Raw genomic sequence first — 10,852 nt, 5'->3', positions numbered from 1 at the left:
CCAAGACCAGCCAAGTAGTGGTAGAACTAGAACTCACACCCTCGCAGTCTGAATCCAGAGCCCATAGTCTAAATCGCTACGCTGGCTTTTTGACCAATACAAATATTTTCAAAGTTTCGCAGTAGGAAAAAAAAAACCAAACAAACTAATCTGAGATTTTAGAGTCAGAAGTACAATGCCGAGTTAAAAATGCAGCTGCTCTAGAACAAGGGTACAGTGGATACTGAAAGACAACTGGTAATAGTAATATATAGTAAAAACCAAAAAACAAATTTAGGAACTCAGGAGTTTTAAATGCAATCTTTCAAATCTTAATCTTTTATATTATAATTTTAGAAAGAGCCGAAAGCTTTATATAAATGAAATAAATAGATCCTATATGTACTTTAGGATTCTATTTCAGGCTGCTTGTAATTCAGTCATCAGAATCACAGAACCTAGGTTTGAGCTCTTGTTTTTTTTAAGTCTTCAAAATGAGAATAGTAATACCTATTCATGATATTGTAAGCTACCTTAATGTATACTGTAAAGCACTCTGCAGATGTCAGAGATTAATTAGTATACAGTTCAATTCTACTGTATCACCAAAGTTAAAATTGTTTTCTGTATATAATGTATTATTTTTTTAAAGTCCTATGACTTTGTAACTCCCAGAAGTTTGGGAAAATAATGATTATACACCATCTAAAATTAATTTACCCCTACTATTTTTCATTTCTCTTTTCTCAACCCCACATTTTATTACAGGGTATCAAGACTATTAAATGTAACCTCGTTTATACTAATGCCAATTGATCCAGTAGCCTTCCAATCTGGTTAATATTTCCGGTTTTGTATTGGCTGGAAGATTACAGAAACAGAATAGCCAAAACATTACACATACTTTAAATTAAATTAAATGTAAACAGCCTAAGAATGAAACGTAATACAGTTTCCCAAATGTCAAACTTCTAGACATCTCTGTCATCCTATTTGAAGTCAGTAATATTTTAAATCAATTCTATCTGATTTTAAGGCTGAATTTCTTATCTATCCCAGAAAGTGAATTTCTCTTCTGGAATAACAAACAAGAATGGTGTACACGGGGCAGTGAATCATTTGCGTTTTGGCAGAAATTATGAACGATTATGCAACCCGCCTAAGGTGGTGACACGGCCTGAAAACAATGGAGGCAGAATCTGAATCCAAGTTTTCTAACACCTTTCAGAGAGAGAAAGGGGGTGAGGAGAGTATAGGTAGAGAGATCTCGTAACACAGAAGACCATTTCTACATAGGCCTTTACATAAGACCATTCTTACCTTGGCCCCTGACTAGATGGCCTTTGGTCTTGTGGGCTTTGCTTGGCTCACCGCATAATGGAACATGTGAAGAAGGCTAACTGGTAGCTTTGTATTATATTGCAATTATCCATGAAATTCTACCAGCAGTTTTTCATATTATGTGGGGGCAGCCTGTACACCTGAAGCAAGGTAAAACAATATTGGTTTAGTATTAGCGCCCTGCATGGGAGACATCTCGGAGAAATAAAAATGTCAGGACCAATTTAGTACAGAGACATAGACAGCTGTCCGCATAAATGCCTCTCTTCCCCAGTGCCATCTGCCAAACAGCGGTCTGAACTCAGTAAGGATGTGTGTGGGGCCACAGCTGCACATTTTGTGGCTTGAGGCCAACAACACGGTCACTAAGGGCACAGGCTCTGGAGGCAGATGGACCTGCTTTCCCGTTCCAGCTCTGATGAGAATGATATTGGGCAGGATTTTTAACTTCTTTGAATCTTGGTGTCTTCACTAGCGGTAATGAGTACCTACCTCAGACTTGTCACAAAACATAGTGATTGTGTATATAGTGCCAAACCTGGCAAATATTCAACGTATACTAGGTTTTATTATTAAAATTCTAACCCCTCGACTATCTCTCCTGTGACTGAAGTTCAAAGTCAGTAGGAAAAAAAAGAAAAGTAATGACCATAGGAAGCTCCTGCCTTCCAGCTGAACACAGAAAATGAGTCCATTCAAAGTGAATTTAATAGCATAGAATGCCTTCTCAAAACTCTTATCAACATGACAAGCAGTAGCTGATCTAAAACTATCAGAAGACATATTTTGTCTTTTCAGATTTCCATTAGCTTGCTTGTTATCCTATCAAGACTGTCAACTTTAACTGGTCAGTGGGCACTAAGGGAATATCTGAGGACTCAGCCACTACTGGGCATAGCTCTATTTGCTCATGGTGCTTCCTCCCTTAAAACCATATTAACATCCTTGCCCAAAGTCACTGGGAGCCCAGGTTATCATCCTTTACTCCTCTCATTTTATTTGCATCAGTATCCTTCTTGAGGCAAGCATCTATTATTTTAAAGAAATATATCTTAGCCTCATATTACCATTCCTCTTGTTGAAATCCAGTATCACAGTTAGGGAAAAGGAGAATCATTCTATGGAAATGGCAATAATTAATAGATATTTTCCCAGTATACATTCCCAAAAGTCATTTAAGAATGTTTATATTGGCACCACTAACCCATGACAATTTATTAAAAATTCTTTCTTTCTAAAGTATGTTCCATGAACTGGATTAAAATACATAACATGGCGGATTTTTTTTTTTTTTAAATAGCAGTTTGTCTATTTGTGATCATTACGTTATTTGTAAATCCTTGTAAAACATCGTAAAACTTGAAAAGATAAGCATCCCACACTGGATAACTCCAGGAGGGTAGGAATGGTGCTGGTGTTGCTCACTGTTGCATTCCCAGCACATAGTCCAATGCCAGACACATACAAGGCATTCAACGATTTGTTGACGGATATACTTTAATCTTAGGCTATAAAAAGTACTTCTGTGTAAGTTTAGTAGAAATATCCCCCAAAGAAGAGCAGAGTGACTCAGCAAACTGTTATTCCAGAACTAAAAGGAAAAAAGGATGGAATTAATGGATGTAGTCTAGGCCCCTTTGGGGAGAAAGCAACAGATCACCTTGGAATTAACTAGAAAGGGAACAGTTGGGTGCAGCCTGAAATGCACCCCATTTTAGAAAAGCATCCTATAAAAATATATTAATGTATGATTTCACGTATGAGATTCAAAAGCCAGCTTTCAAAATTGCAATTCTGGTTCTGCCATTCTGGTTCTGCCATCACAGATGTTCCCAAAGAAGAGCAGGGAGCCATCCAAAGAGGCCAGTGTTTACACCAACTACATTCCAATGATTAACTTTAGAATGCACAAATTATGGGAAATTACAAAACCAAAGACAACATTTAGACAAATATACAAGTTTGTTAAGACTTGTATATACATTTTGTAAGAGCCACAAACGGATCGAAGCTTACAGAAATACTAAGATAAACACAGTGTCTGTAGACATTTTCAGTTAATAACACTTAATAAGGTCTAGGTCTACAGCTCAGGGCCAATGATGGTAGGACTGAGAGACGCCAAGGGTAAGAGAGAACTTCAATTTTGCTTCTGTCTGCTCCATTGGGAATGCTCTTTAGGAAACAGGGAACGTTTAGTGAACCTAAAAAGTGTGGATGCTGGGGTTAATGTTTTTTCCTGGCCATCACATTAATCCTCAGTGGGCTGTGAGACAGAAATACTTACTATTATTTTAGAGATGGTGAAACTGAGGCTGAAGGCAGTTAAGAACTTGTCTGAATTTACAGTTACTGAGAGGCAGAACCAGGATCCAAATCTAAGTTTGTCTTGTAAAGTCTTTCCACTAAACCTCACCTCCTCATTATACTGAAAAGATTTAAACGAATATTGGTAAGTGGGAACATCTTTTGAAGAGATCATAAAAACACCCAACTGCTAAAATCTGTCACAATCCAGATAAATTATACCCAGGGCCTCTGAGATGAGATCAGTGTGGCGACCTCTAAGGAATCATGGATAACAGGTGATGGAAAAACATTTTCAAAAAGAACATGTAAGACCAGACTGGGAAGGGGCACACTCACTCTGATAGTTGGGGACCAAACTGCTTCTGCCTTTGCATCTCCAGAATCCAGCCCAGTGCCTCGCATATGATGCTCAACACAAGTTAAGTAGGCAACATGCTATCTTTACATACCTGAAGGAGATGCAGGATTAACCCTATTATAAATAGTTTCCAGGGGGAGAGAGCTCCAGTTATAAGAGGGTACGCAAAAACAGAGGCAGACTTCAAAGGAAAGTGGGAGCTTTCCATTCTCTTTCCTGGAACAGCTTTCTGCCTCCGCCTAGGACTCAATCCTACACCACAATCCTTACTATGTGCCAGCTCTACTACAATTGCACCGTAAGGCTTGCTACTCTTGAGAACAAACCACTAATAGCATTAATATGTGACAACGAATCCCACCTTCCAAATGACTTACAGATAACTACACAAAATAACCCTTTAAGCTGGAAACTACACAAATTTGCATCATTTTCCCTCATCTCAATCTTTTTTTCCTAATAAAATAGGGTGAATTTGTTAGTATCAACCTCACTTGATGGCGACCTCTGCACTTTCTAACCATTCTAAATTAGTGATCAAGTTAATGGCCGGCAAATTACTTTACATTTACTTCCTAAATTTCTCTTCCTCAATCAGTGCCAATACAATGCAAATTAAGCACAAAAGCTAACATCAAGTTTGCGGCATTCTCTGTAAAAACAGAAAAAAGTCAATGATTTATAAGTAATGTAAAGGTAGTAATGCTGACATTTAGACTTCACCTTCCTCTTACATTACAGATTCAGAATAACCACATTTCAGAATTAACTCCCTACGGTGTTGGAGGTAACCTTGAAGACTCTTAACACGATGGCTTCACTAGGCAGGGGACTACCAAATCGAGCCAGCTGTAGAGAGGCAGTGTTACTGACCAGGACCCAGCAGACAGGAGAGCTGCCGTGTTAGGATTCTGATGCCACCAAAAATATACAAAGGAAACAGGTGCCCTAACATACATACAAACCCAGTACCGGTGGTAGAAATAACACAAATACATTTCTCATGCAAAATAGGCTAAATAATAAATATTTGCATCATATAGACTGCTGAAAACTAAGCTTTCTTTTTGGGGGTTACCACCATAACTATGTGGTTTCAATGGAGGTTTATATCACATGTTTAACTTCAACTCTGTAAAGCCAGGATGAAACTAGCATAGAAAATACATTTTGGTAGAAATCTGGGTATGTGGAAGGTTGCTAGGAAAAAATGAAAAGAGGAATGATAGTATATTTTCTTTTACATACAAAAAATGAAGACCCAAGATACGGTTTGTTGAAGTAGCTATCAACAAGATGTTAAAATTATTTTTCCTTTGCTTTGGTTAAAACAGCCTAGGAACGGCAATCAGTTCCCCTTCTATAAATAGCATAAAAACACAGTGACAGGACTACTTTTAGAACAGAATAAACAACTTTCAAGAAAAGAAATTAATTTTAAGTAAAATTAAACATTGTACCAATAACTAAAAATTTTAAAAAGGTAGCATCATCATCCTAACATCTTGGGCATCACATATACACCAATTAAAAAAAATAAAATTTCTTTCACGATAGAATTACAGGTGTTAATGCAACAAGCTATGAAGTGAAATTACTTTAATATCTTTTTTAAAAATCCTAGCAATGAAAAATGAATTGAAAAATTGACATTTTCTACAATTCTACATATTGTAAAATAATTGACTAATACTTTACAGAACACAATTCAAACTATTGTTGGCATTTCAGTATATTCCTAAAGATGGTTAAAAGAACATTTAGTATACCAAAACTGGAACAGAGTTTATAATTCTCATTTATGGTTATGAAAAGGCAATCAACTTCTATTTAAAACTGTAACCAGTGATGAAATATACTTCGAAAACATAAACATTTGGTCTGACAATCTTTAATATTTGTTAAAAACAGTCTGATGTTTGCTGCTGATGGAAGTTATTTTAATCCAATGTGCAAAAAAAGTGCAGCTGTCTACTTTTTACTTGAAATACATAAGACCAACACTACTATTTACACACTTAAAAGATTTTAAATTTATTAATTTAAGTAAGCATACTGCATCTCCTTTATGGATAAATCATGTGCCCCAGAGAGCCCCAAAGCTTGATGACATTCTGTAAAGTTACACAAATGTATCTGAAGAAGTTATCTGTTCTTGTCCTAATTTTGATTCTAAATAAAAATCCAATTTCAAAATCAATTAAGATTTTAATCTAGGAAATCTTGGGATTGTTACACATGTAAAAACCTTATCTCTGAGAGCCTTTTCTATTCTTCTTACCACGGGTCCACTCACAAATCCCAGCTGGTGTGGAGTGGCACTGCCCCAAATAAGAGAAACCTAACGGCTTGGCCCCAAGACCCCCCACCATCCTGGTGGGTTTGCTTGGCCTTTAGGACATGTGACTATAGCTTCTGGGGTAGGTACAGGGCAATCAAGATTGAGGAAGAAACACTTCAGCAAAGCAACCATTATTTGTCCACAAAAACAGTGAAAAACAGTGATATAAAATGAACAAATCAAATATAAATCTAATGCCATTCTGCATTTCCAGAACTTTTTTTTATATTTGCGCAGTGTTCTTGGTCAACCACTCACCAATTTTCTGCGTCTATCTGAAGTACTTTTATTAAGTTATTAAAACTGCTTGTTTGACCCTAAGTCACATAGAATTGTGATGATTAGGAAATCAATTTACTTATTACTCTGTGCAGGGCACCTGCCAGGGTGGTGAGTGTAAAGGAATTAAAAATGGAAGTCTCTCACTTCTAAACTGGACACAGGAGTTCTCAAATTAAAATAAAATAAAAAAAAAAAAAACAGGGAGGGGGTGCTTACTGGCAACATTAATACTAGACACCAGACAAGACAGTGAAAGAGTTTGGTCAGAACTGAGGAACACCATTTCCTTGAAAGTCTTAAAAATACCTAACCAAGCACTGCCTGAAGTCCAGTGAGTACAATGTTCCATACGTTTCCACAAAAATATAGTAACTGGCATTCACTCATTATGATCCACGTCATCTCAGTCTCCACTTCCCAGGCAAAGTGTCCCTGTCCCACTGCCTCTAGCTACAGGCTATCGTTTCCAGCTGCTGCTCTGCTTCTGCAGCCATCGCTGCCGCCTGCAACTGTTCTGTCTCGCTCTGGATGGCACTGGGGGTAACCTGCTTCCTTTCACTGTGCATATTGTTCTCATGCCTTTTCAGATCAGACGCCTTGGCAAATGCCTTGGTGCAGGAGCCACACACAAAAGGCTTTTCCCCTCTGTGTCTTCTTTCATGATCCTTGAGGTGAGACTTGTGTTTGAAGGCTTTGTCACACATGTGGCACGCAAACGGTCTTTCATTACTGTGAACTCTCTCATGCTTCTTTAAGTCTGGGGCACGGATAAATGATTTTCCACACACCTCACAGCTATAGGGCTTATATCCCGTGTGGATTTTTAGGTGTTCTTTCAGGTGGGCCTGTGTGGTGAAACCTTTCGTGCACATTTCACAAACAAATGGCCTGTCCGCTGTGTGGAGTTTCTCATGCTTCCTCAATCTGCCTTCATCAGAAAACGTCTTCCCACACGCCTGGCAGGCAATCTGCTCCCGATGGTGACCATAAAGCAAATACTCAAACTTCATGTCACTGGCGGCTGTTGTCCAGCCTGGTGTCTGTTCATCTTTCACTTCACTCATCCCATCATTAAATGTTAAGGCTTGAGGGGTCTGGGACCCCAAGTCTTTTGATTCTGGGGTCTCCATGGATTCTACTTCCTGGCCGTAGCAATTGACCTTCCGCACTTCCTCACTCCCCAGCTCTTTCAGGATCGCTTCCTGAACCCTGAGCGTTGTGGTGGGTGACTTGCCGTCCTCCTGACTCGGGGGCGTGCCTTCTACTGTATCATCAGAAGGACTGTCATCCTGATCCCCGATTTCCTCTACATCATCATCCTGGGTGTCAGCAGCATCTCCAATGGGGCGATTTATTTTGAGGCAATACTTACTTTTGGACTGACCATTGTTTTCATCGGGACTGGACACATCACGCTTCTGAGAACACAGTTTATCCAAAAATCGGATACCAAGAATCTGACCCGATGACATCATTAAGTTAACATCTTCTTTTTTCACGGAAATCTTTGCTGTGTACATGTAGTTCAGGACCTCTTCAAATATATCAGAACGAAGAAAATCTATTTCTATGACTGAAGAACTATCAACCTCAAGCTTCTTGAAAAGCTTTTTAAAGTAGGTGCTGCAGGCAGCAAGAACACATCTGTGTGCTCTGAATTTCACATCCTCAACCACAATAGCAATATCACAAAATTCTCCTTCCAGGCGCTGTTCATTTAGTGTTTTCAGAAACAGAGTTTTATGATCATCGTCATTATATTTAATGGTTTCAGACATACTGATGAAAAACTCCTACAAAAAAAGAGAGAGTTTCGTAATTACAAATAGTACTTGTCCATACAGAGAACACAGTCACATTTTCATTTCCTGGTCAATCTATGGAACCTAATAATTTCAGAAAGTCAGTGTTAACAGTGGTCTTTGAATATGGGTAGAAAAGACTGATCCCAACTCAAGGATCTCCATATTGTTACTCCTATTCATCTTCAACTCACTATCTGCCTAGTTATATCCCAGGCATTGTTCTATGTGCTTTCCATGTTTTAATTAATTTAATATTCAGGTAACCTCATGAGGCACATATCACTATCCTCATTTTATAGACAAAATTAGAAATCTGCCCAATAGTCTATAGCTATTTAGTAAAGAGCTGGGACTTAAACGCAGACAATCTGGCTACAAAACCAGTGCTTCCTGACAACTAGAGGTAATCAAATAACTCAAACTCAAGGTTTAAGAAACAGGTTCAGGCTGGGCGCGGTGGCTTAAGCCTGTAACCCCAGCACCTTGGGAGGCCGAGGTGGGCAGATCACGAAGTCAGAAGTTCAAAACCAGCCTGGCCAACATAGTGAAACCCCATCTCTACTAAAAATAAAAAAAACTAGCCGGGTGTGGTGGTGTGTGCCTGTAACTCCAGCTACTCGGGAGGCTGAGGCAGAAGAATCATGTGAACCCAGGAGGCAGAGCTTGCAGTGAGCTGAGATCGCGCCACTGCACTCCAGCCTAGGCGACAGTGTGAGACACTGTCTTTAAAAAAAAAGAAACAGGTTCAAGGGAATGATCCTCTAGTCCTGTATGTTGCACCTACTCTTATTCCATCTACTCTATGGAGGATTCAGCAAAATAATGAATTGTGTTATACCTCTTTGACAGAAGGAAAAAATCACTATCGCAGAACTAGAGAGGAACACTACTGCCAAGATATCCCATTGAGTGTTGTGTTCTACTTTTTCCACAGCACTTTTGGGCCACTTCTAAATGAAGGTCAAAGTTTAATCTGACCTTAAGAGAATCAGATGACATTTGGGAAGTGGTTTTGTTGTCTCCAGATGCCAATCTACCGGCATCCAGATAAAAGTGCCATCAAACACCAGATGTACATACTTGATACGTGCTGAGAGTATTTTATAACCAAAAATTTGGAACTGGCATGAAAGATCTCTGTCATGTTAAAAAACTGATCATCTTAAAGCATTCTCTATGTTTCCTTTTTAAAAACATTGTTTTACTTTTATTCGGCAAAGTATTTTCCCCCAAAGAGAAGTGTTCATGCACAATCAGAATTGGTAGATATATTTTAAAGCAAATGCCAAGTCATTTTCATCAAGATTTAATATCCAAAGTTATAGTTACCATGAACAACTCAGGCTAGTATCTTAATGCCTTAAACGCCAAAATCTTCAGATCAGAGTAACTCTGATCAGGAGCACGCCAGACCTACAGAGGAAAGGACAAACAAGAATGAGGTAGGATCTTCCGGTATCCCAAATCCTAAACCAAGAATTGATTTTTTTTAAAAGAAACTTTCTTGTTCCCTCTCTTGTGCATTTTCAGGTTGGGCAGGTAGGTGGCTGGCACATCAAGTGCAGTTCTGAACAGATATGGACTAGAACAGGTAAGGGCTGTAGCACTCGGGCATAAAGGGGTTGCGCCCTAGGTACTGGAAGGAGGGGTTGGAGAACCATTAAGAGATTTCTCCTCACACACTAAGCCCATGTCCATATTTGTACAGTTGTTGATGGCTACACAGATACAGAAAAAAACAAGTGCACCGTGCCCCCTACACTCATCCCATTTCCCGCTGGGTATGTTAGCCCTCTACATTTTTCTCTAGGCTCATATAAACCTGTAGAAGTATATACCTTTATAAATAAAGCTACAGAAGTACATAAACCCAACACGTAACATGGGAGGAGAGGGAACAATGACTGCTTTTTCTTTCTGCACCTGTGTGATGTATGAACAGTACACACATTTGTCTTTAAGACTGTATTTGAGAAATCCAGGTGTTGTTACCTCTATCCCTACAAGGGTGAAAGAATTTTAGCTTTTTTGTGAGTTTTAACTCTTACCGGAAGAACTCCATCCTGCAGACCCATATCCTGAAAAACAAAAAGTTTCCTCTACTGAACAGTGACCACACAGATAAGTGTTTGGTGTGGTAGGAGCAAAGGACTGGGCTGTAACAGTCTTAACACAAAAACCGTGGAACAAGGCTCCAATCCGGAGCCTTGTTGGTACACCTTGAAACCCATAAGCTCCTTCTAAAGAAAAGTGAACGCACCGAGCTGCCCAGCGTAGAAGCGGGATGTCTCATCTGAAGTTTGAGGTTAGGCAACATTTCCAAAAGATGATTTTGAGTTGATCATTCTACGTGCTTCTGCCTCACTATTCCCTAGAAGCACCCAGGCCTGTAGTCATCCAGAGACTAGGCACCCCATGCAAAAACCTTACTATTGT

At 39.1% G+C, this 10,852-nt stretch overlaps 1 protein-coding gene across 1 annotated transcript in view; it reads right to left on the bottom strand.

The window, feature by feature from the left end:
* Window positions 1-5,572: 5,572 nt before the first annotated feature.
* ZBTB14 (zinc finger and BTB domain containing 14) overlaps window positions 5,573-10,852 on the bottom strand; it is an 8,109-nt gene continuing 2,829 nt past the window's right edge. Inside the window, exons 2-4 of the mRNA XM_011996314.1 lie at window positions 10,465-10,494; window positions 9,746-9,829; window positions 5,573-8,404 (exon numbers count right to left, since the gene is read on the bottom strand). Coding sequence (XP_011851704.1) covers window positions 7,058-8,404; window positions 9,746-9,748 — 1,350 coding nt within the window. The 5' untranslated portion in view covers window positions 9,749-9,829; window positions 10,465-10,494 and the 3' untranslated portion in view covers window positions 5,573-7,057. The remainder of the gene's footprint in view (window positions 8,405-9,745; window positions 9,830-10,464; window positions 10,495-10,852) is intronic.

This window comes from Mandrillus leucophaeus, unplaced genomic scaffold (genome assembly GCF_000951045.1).
Source record: "Mandrillus leucophaeus isolate KB7577 unplaced genomic scaffold, Mleu.le_1.0 Scaffold51, whole genome shotgun sequence".
Classification (NCBI taxonomy): domain Eukaryota; kingdom Metazoa; phylum Chordata; class Mammalia; order Primates; family Cercopithecidae; genus Mandrillus; species Mandrillus leucophaeus.
This window is presented reverse-complemented; position numbering and strand designations above follow the sequence as displayed.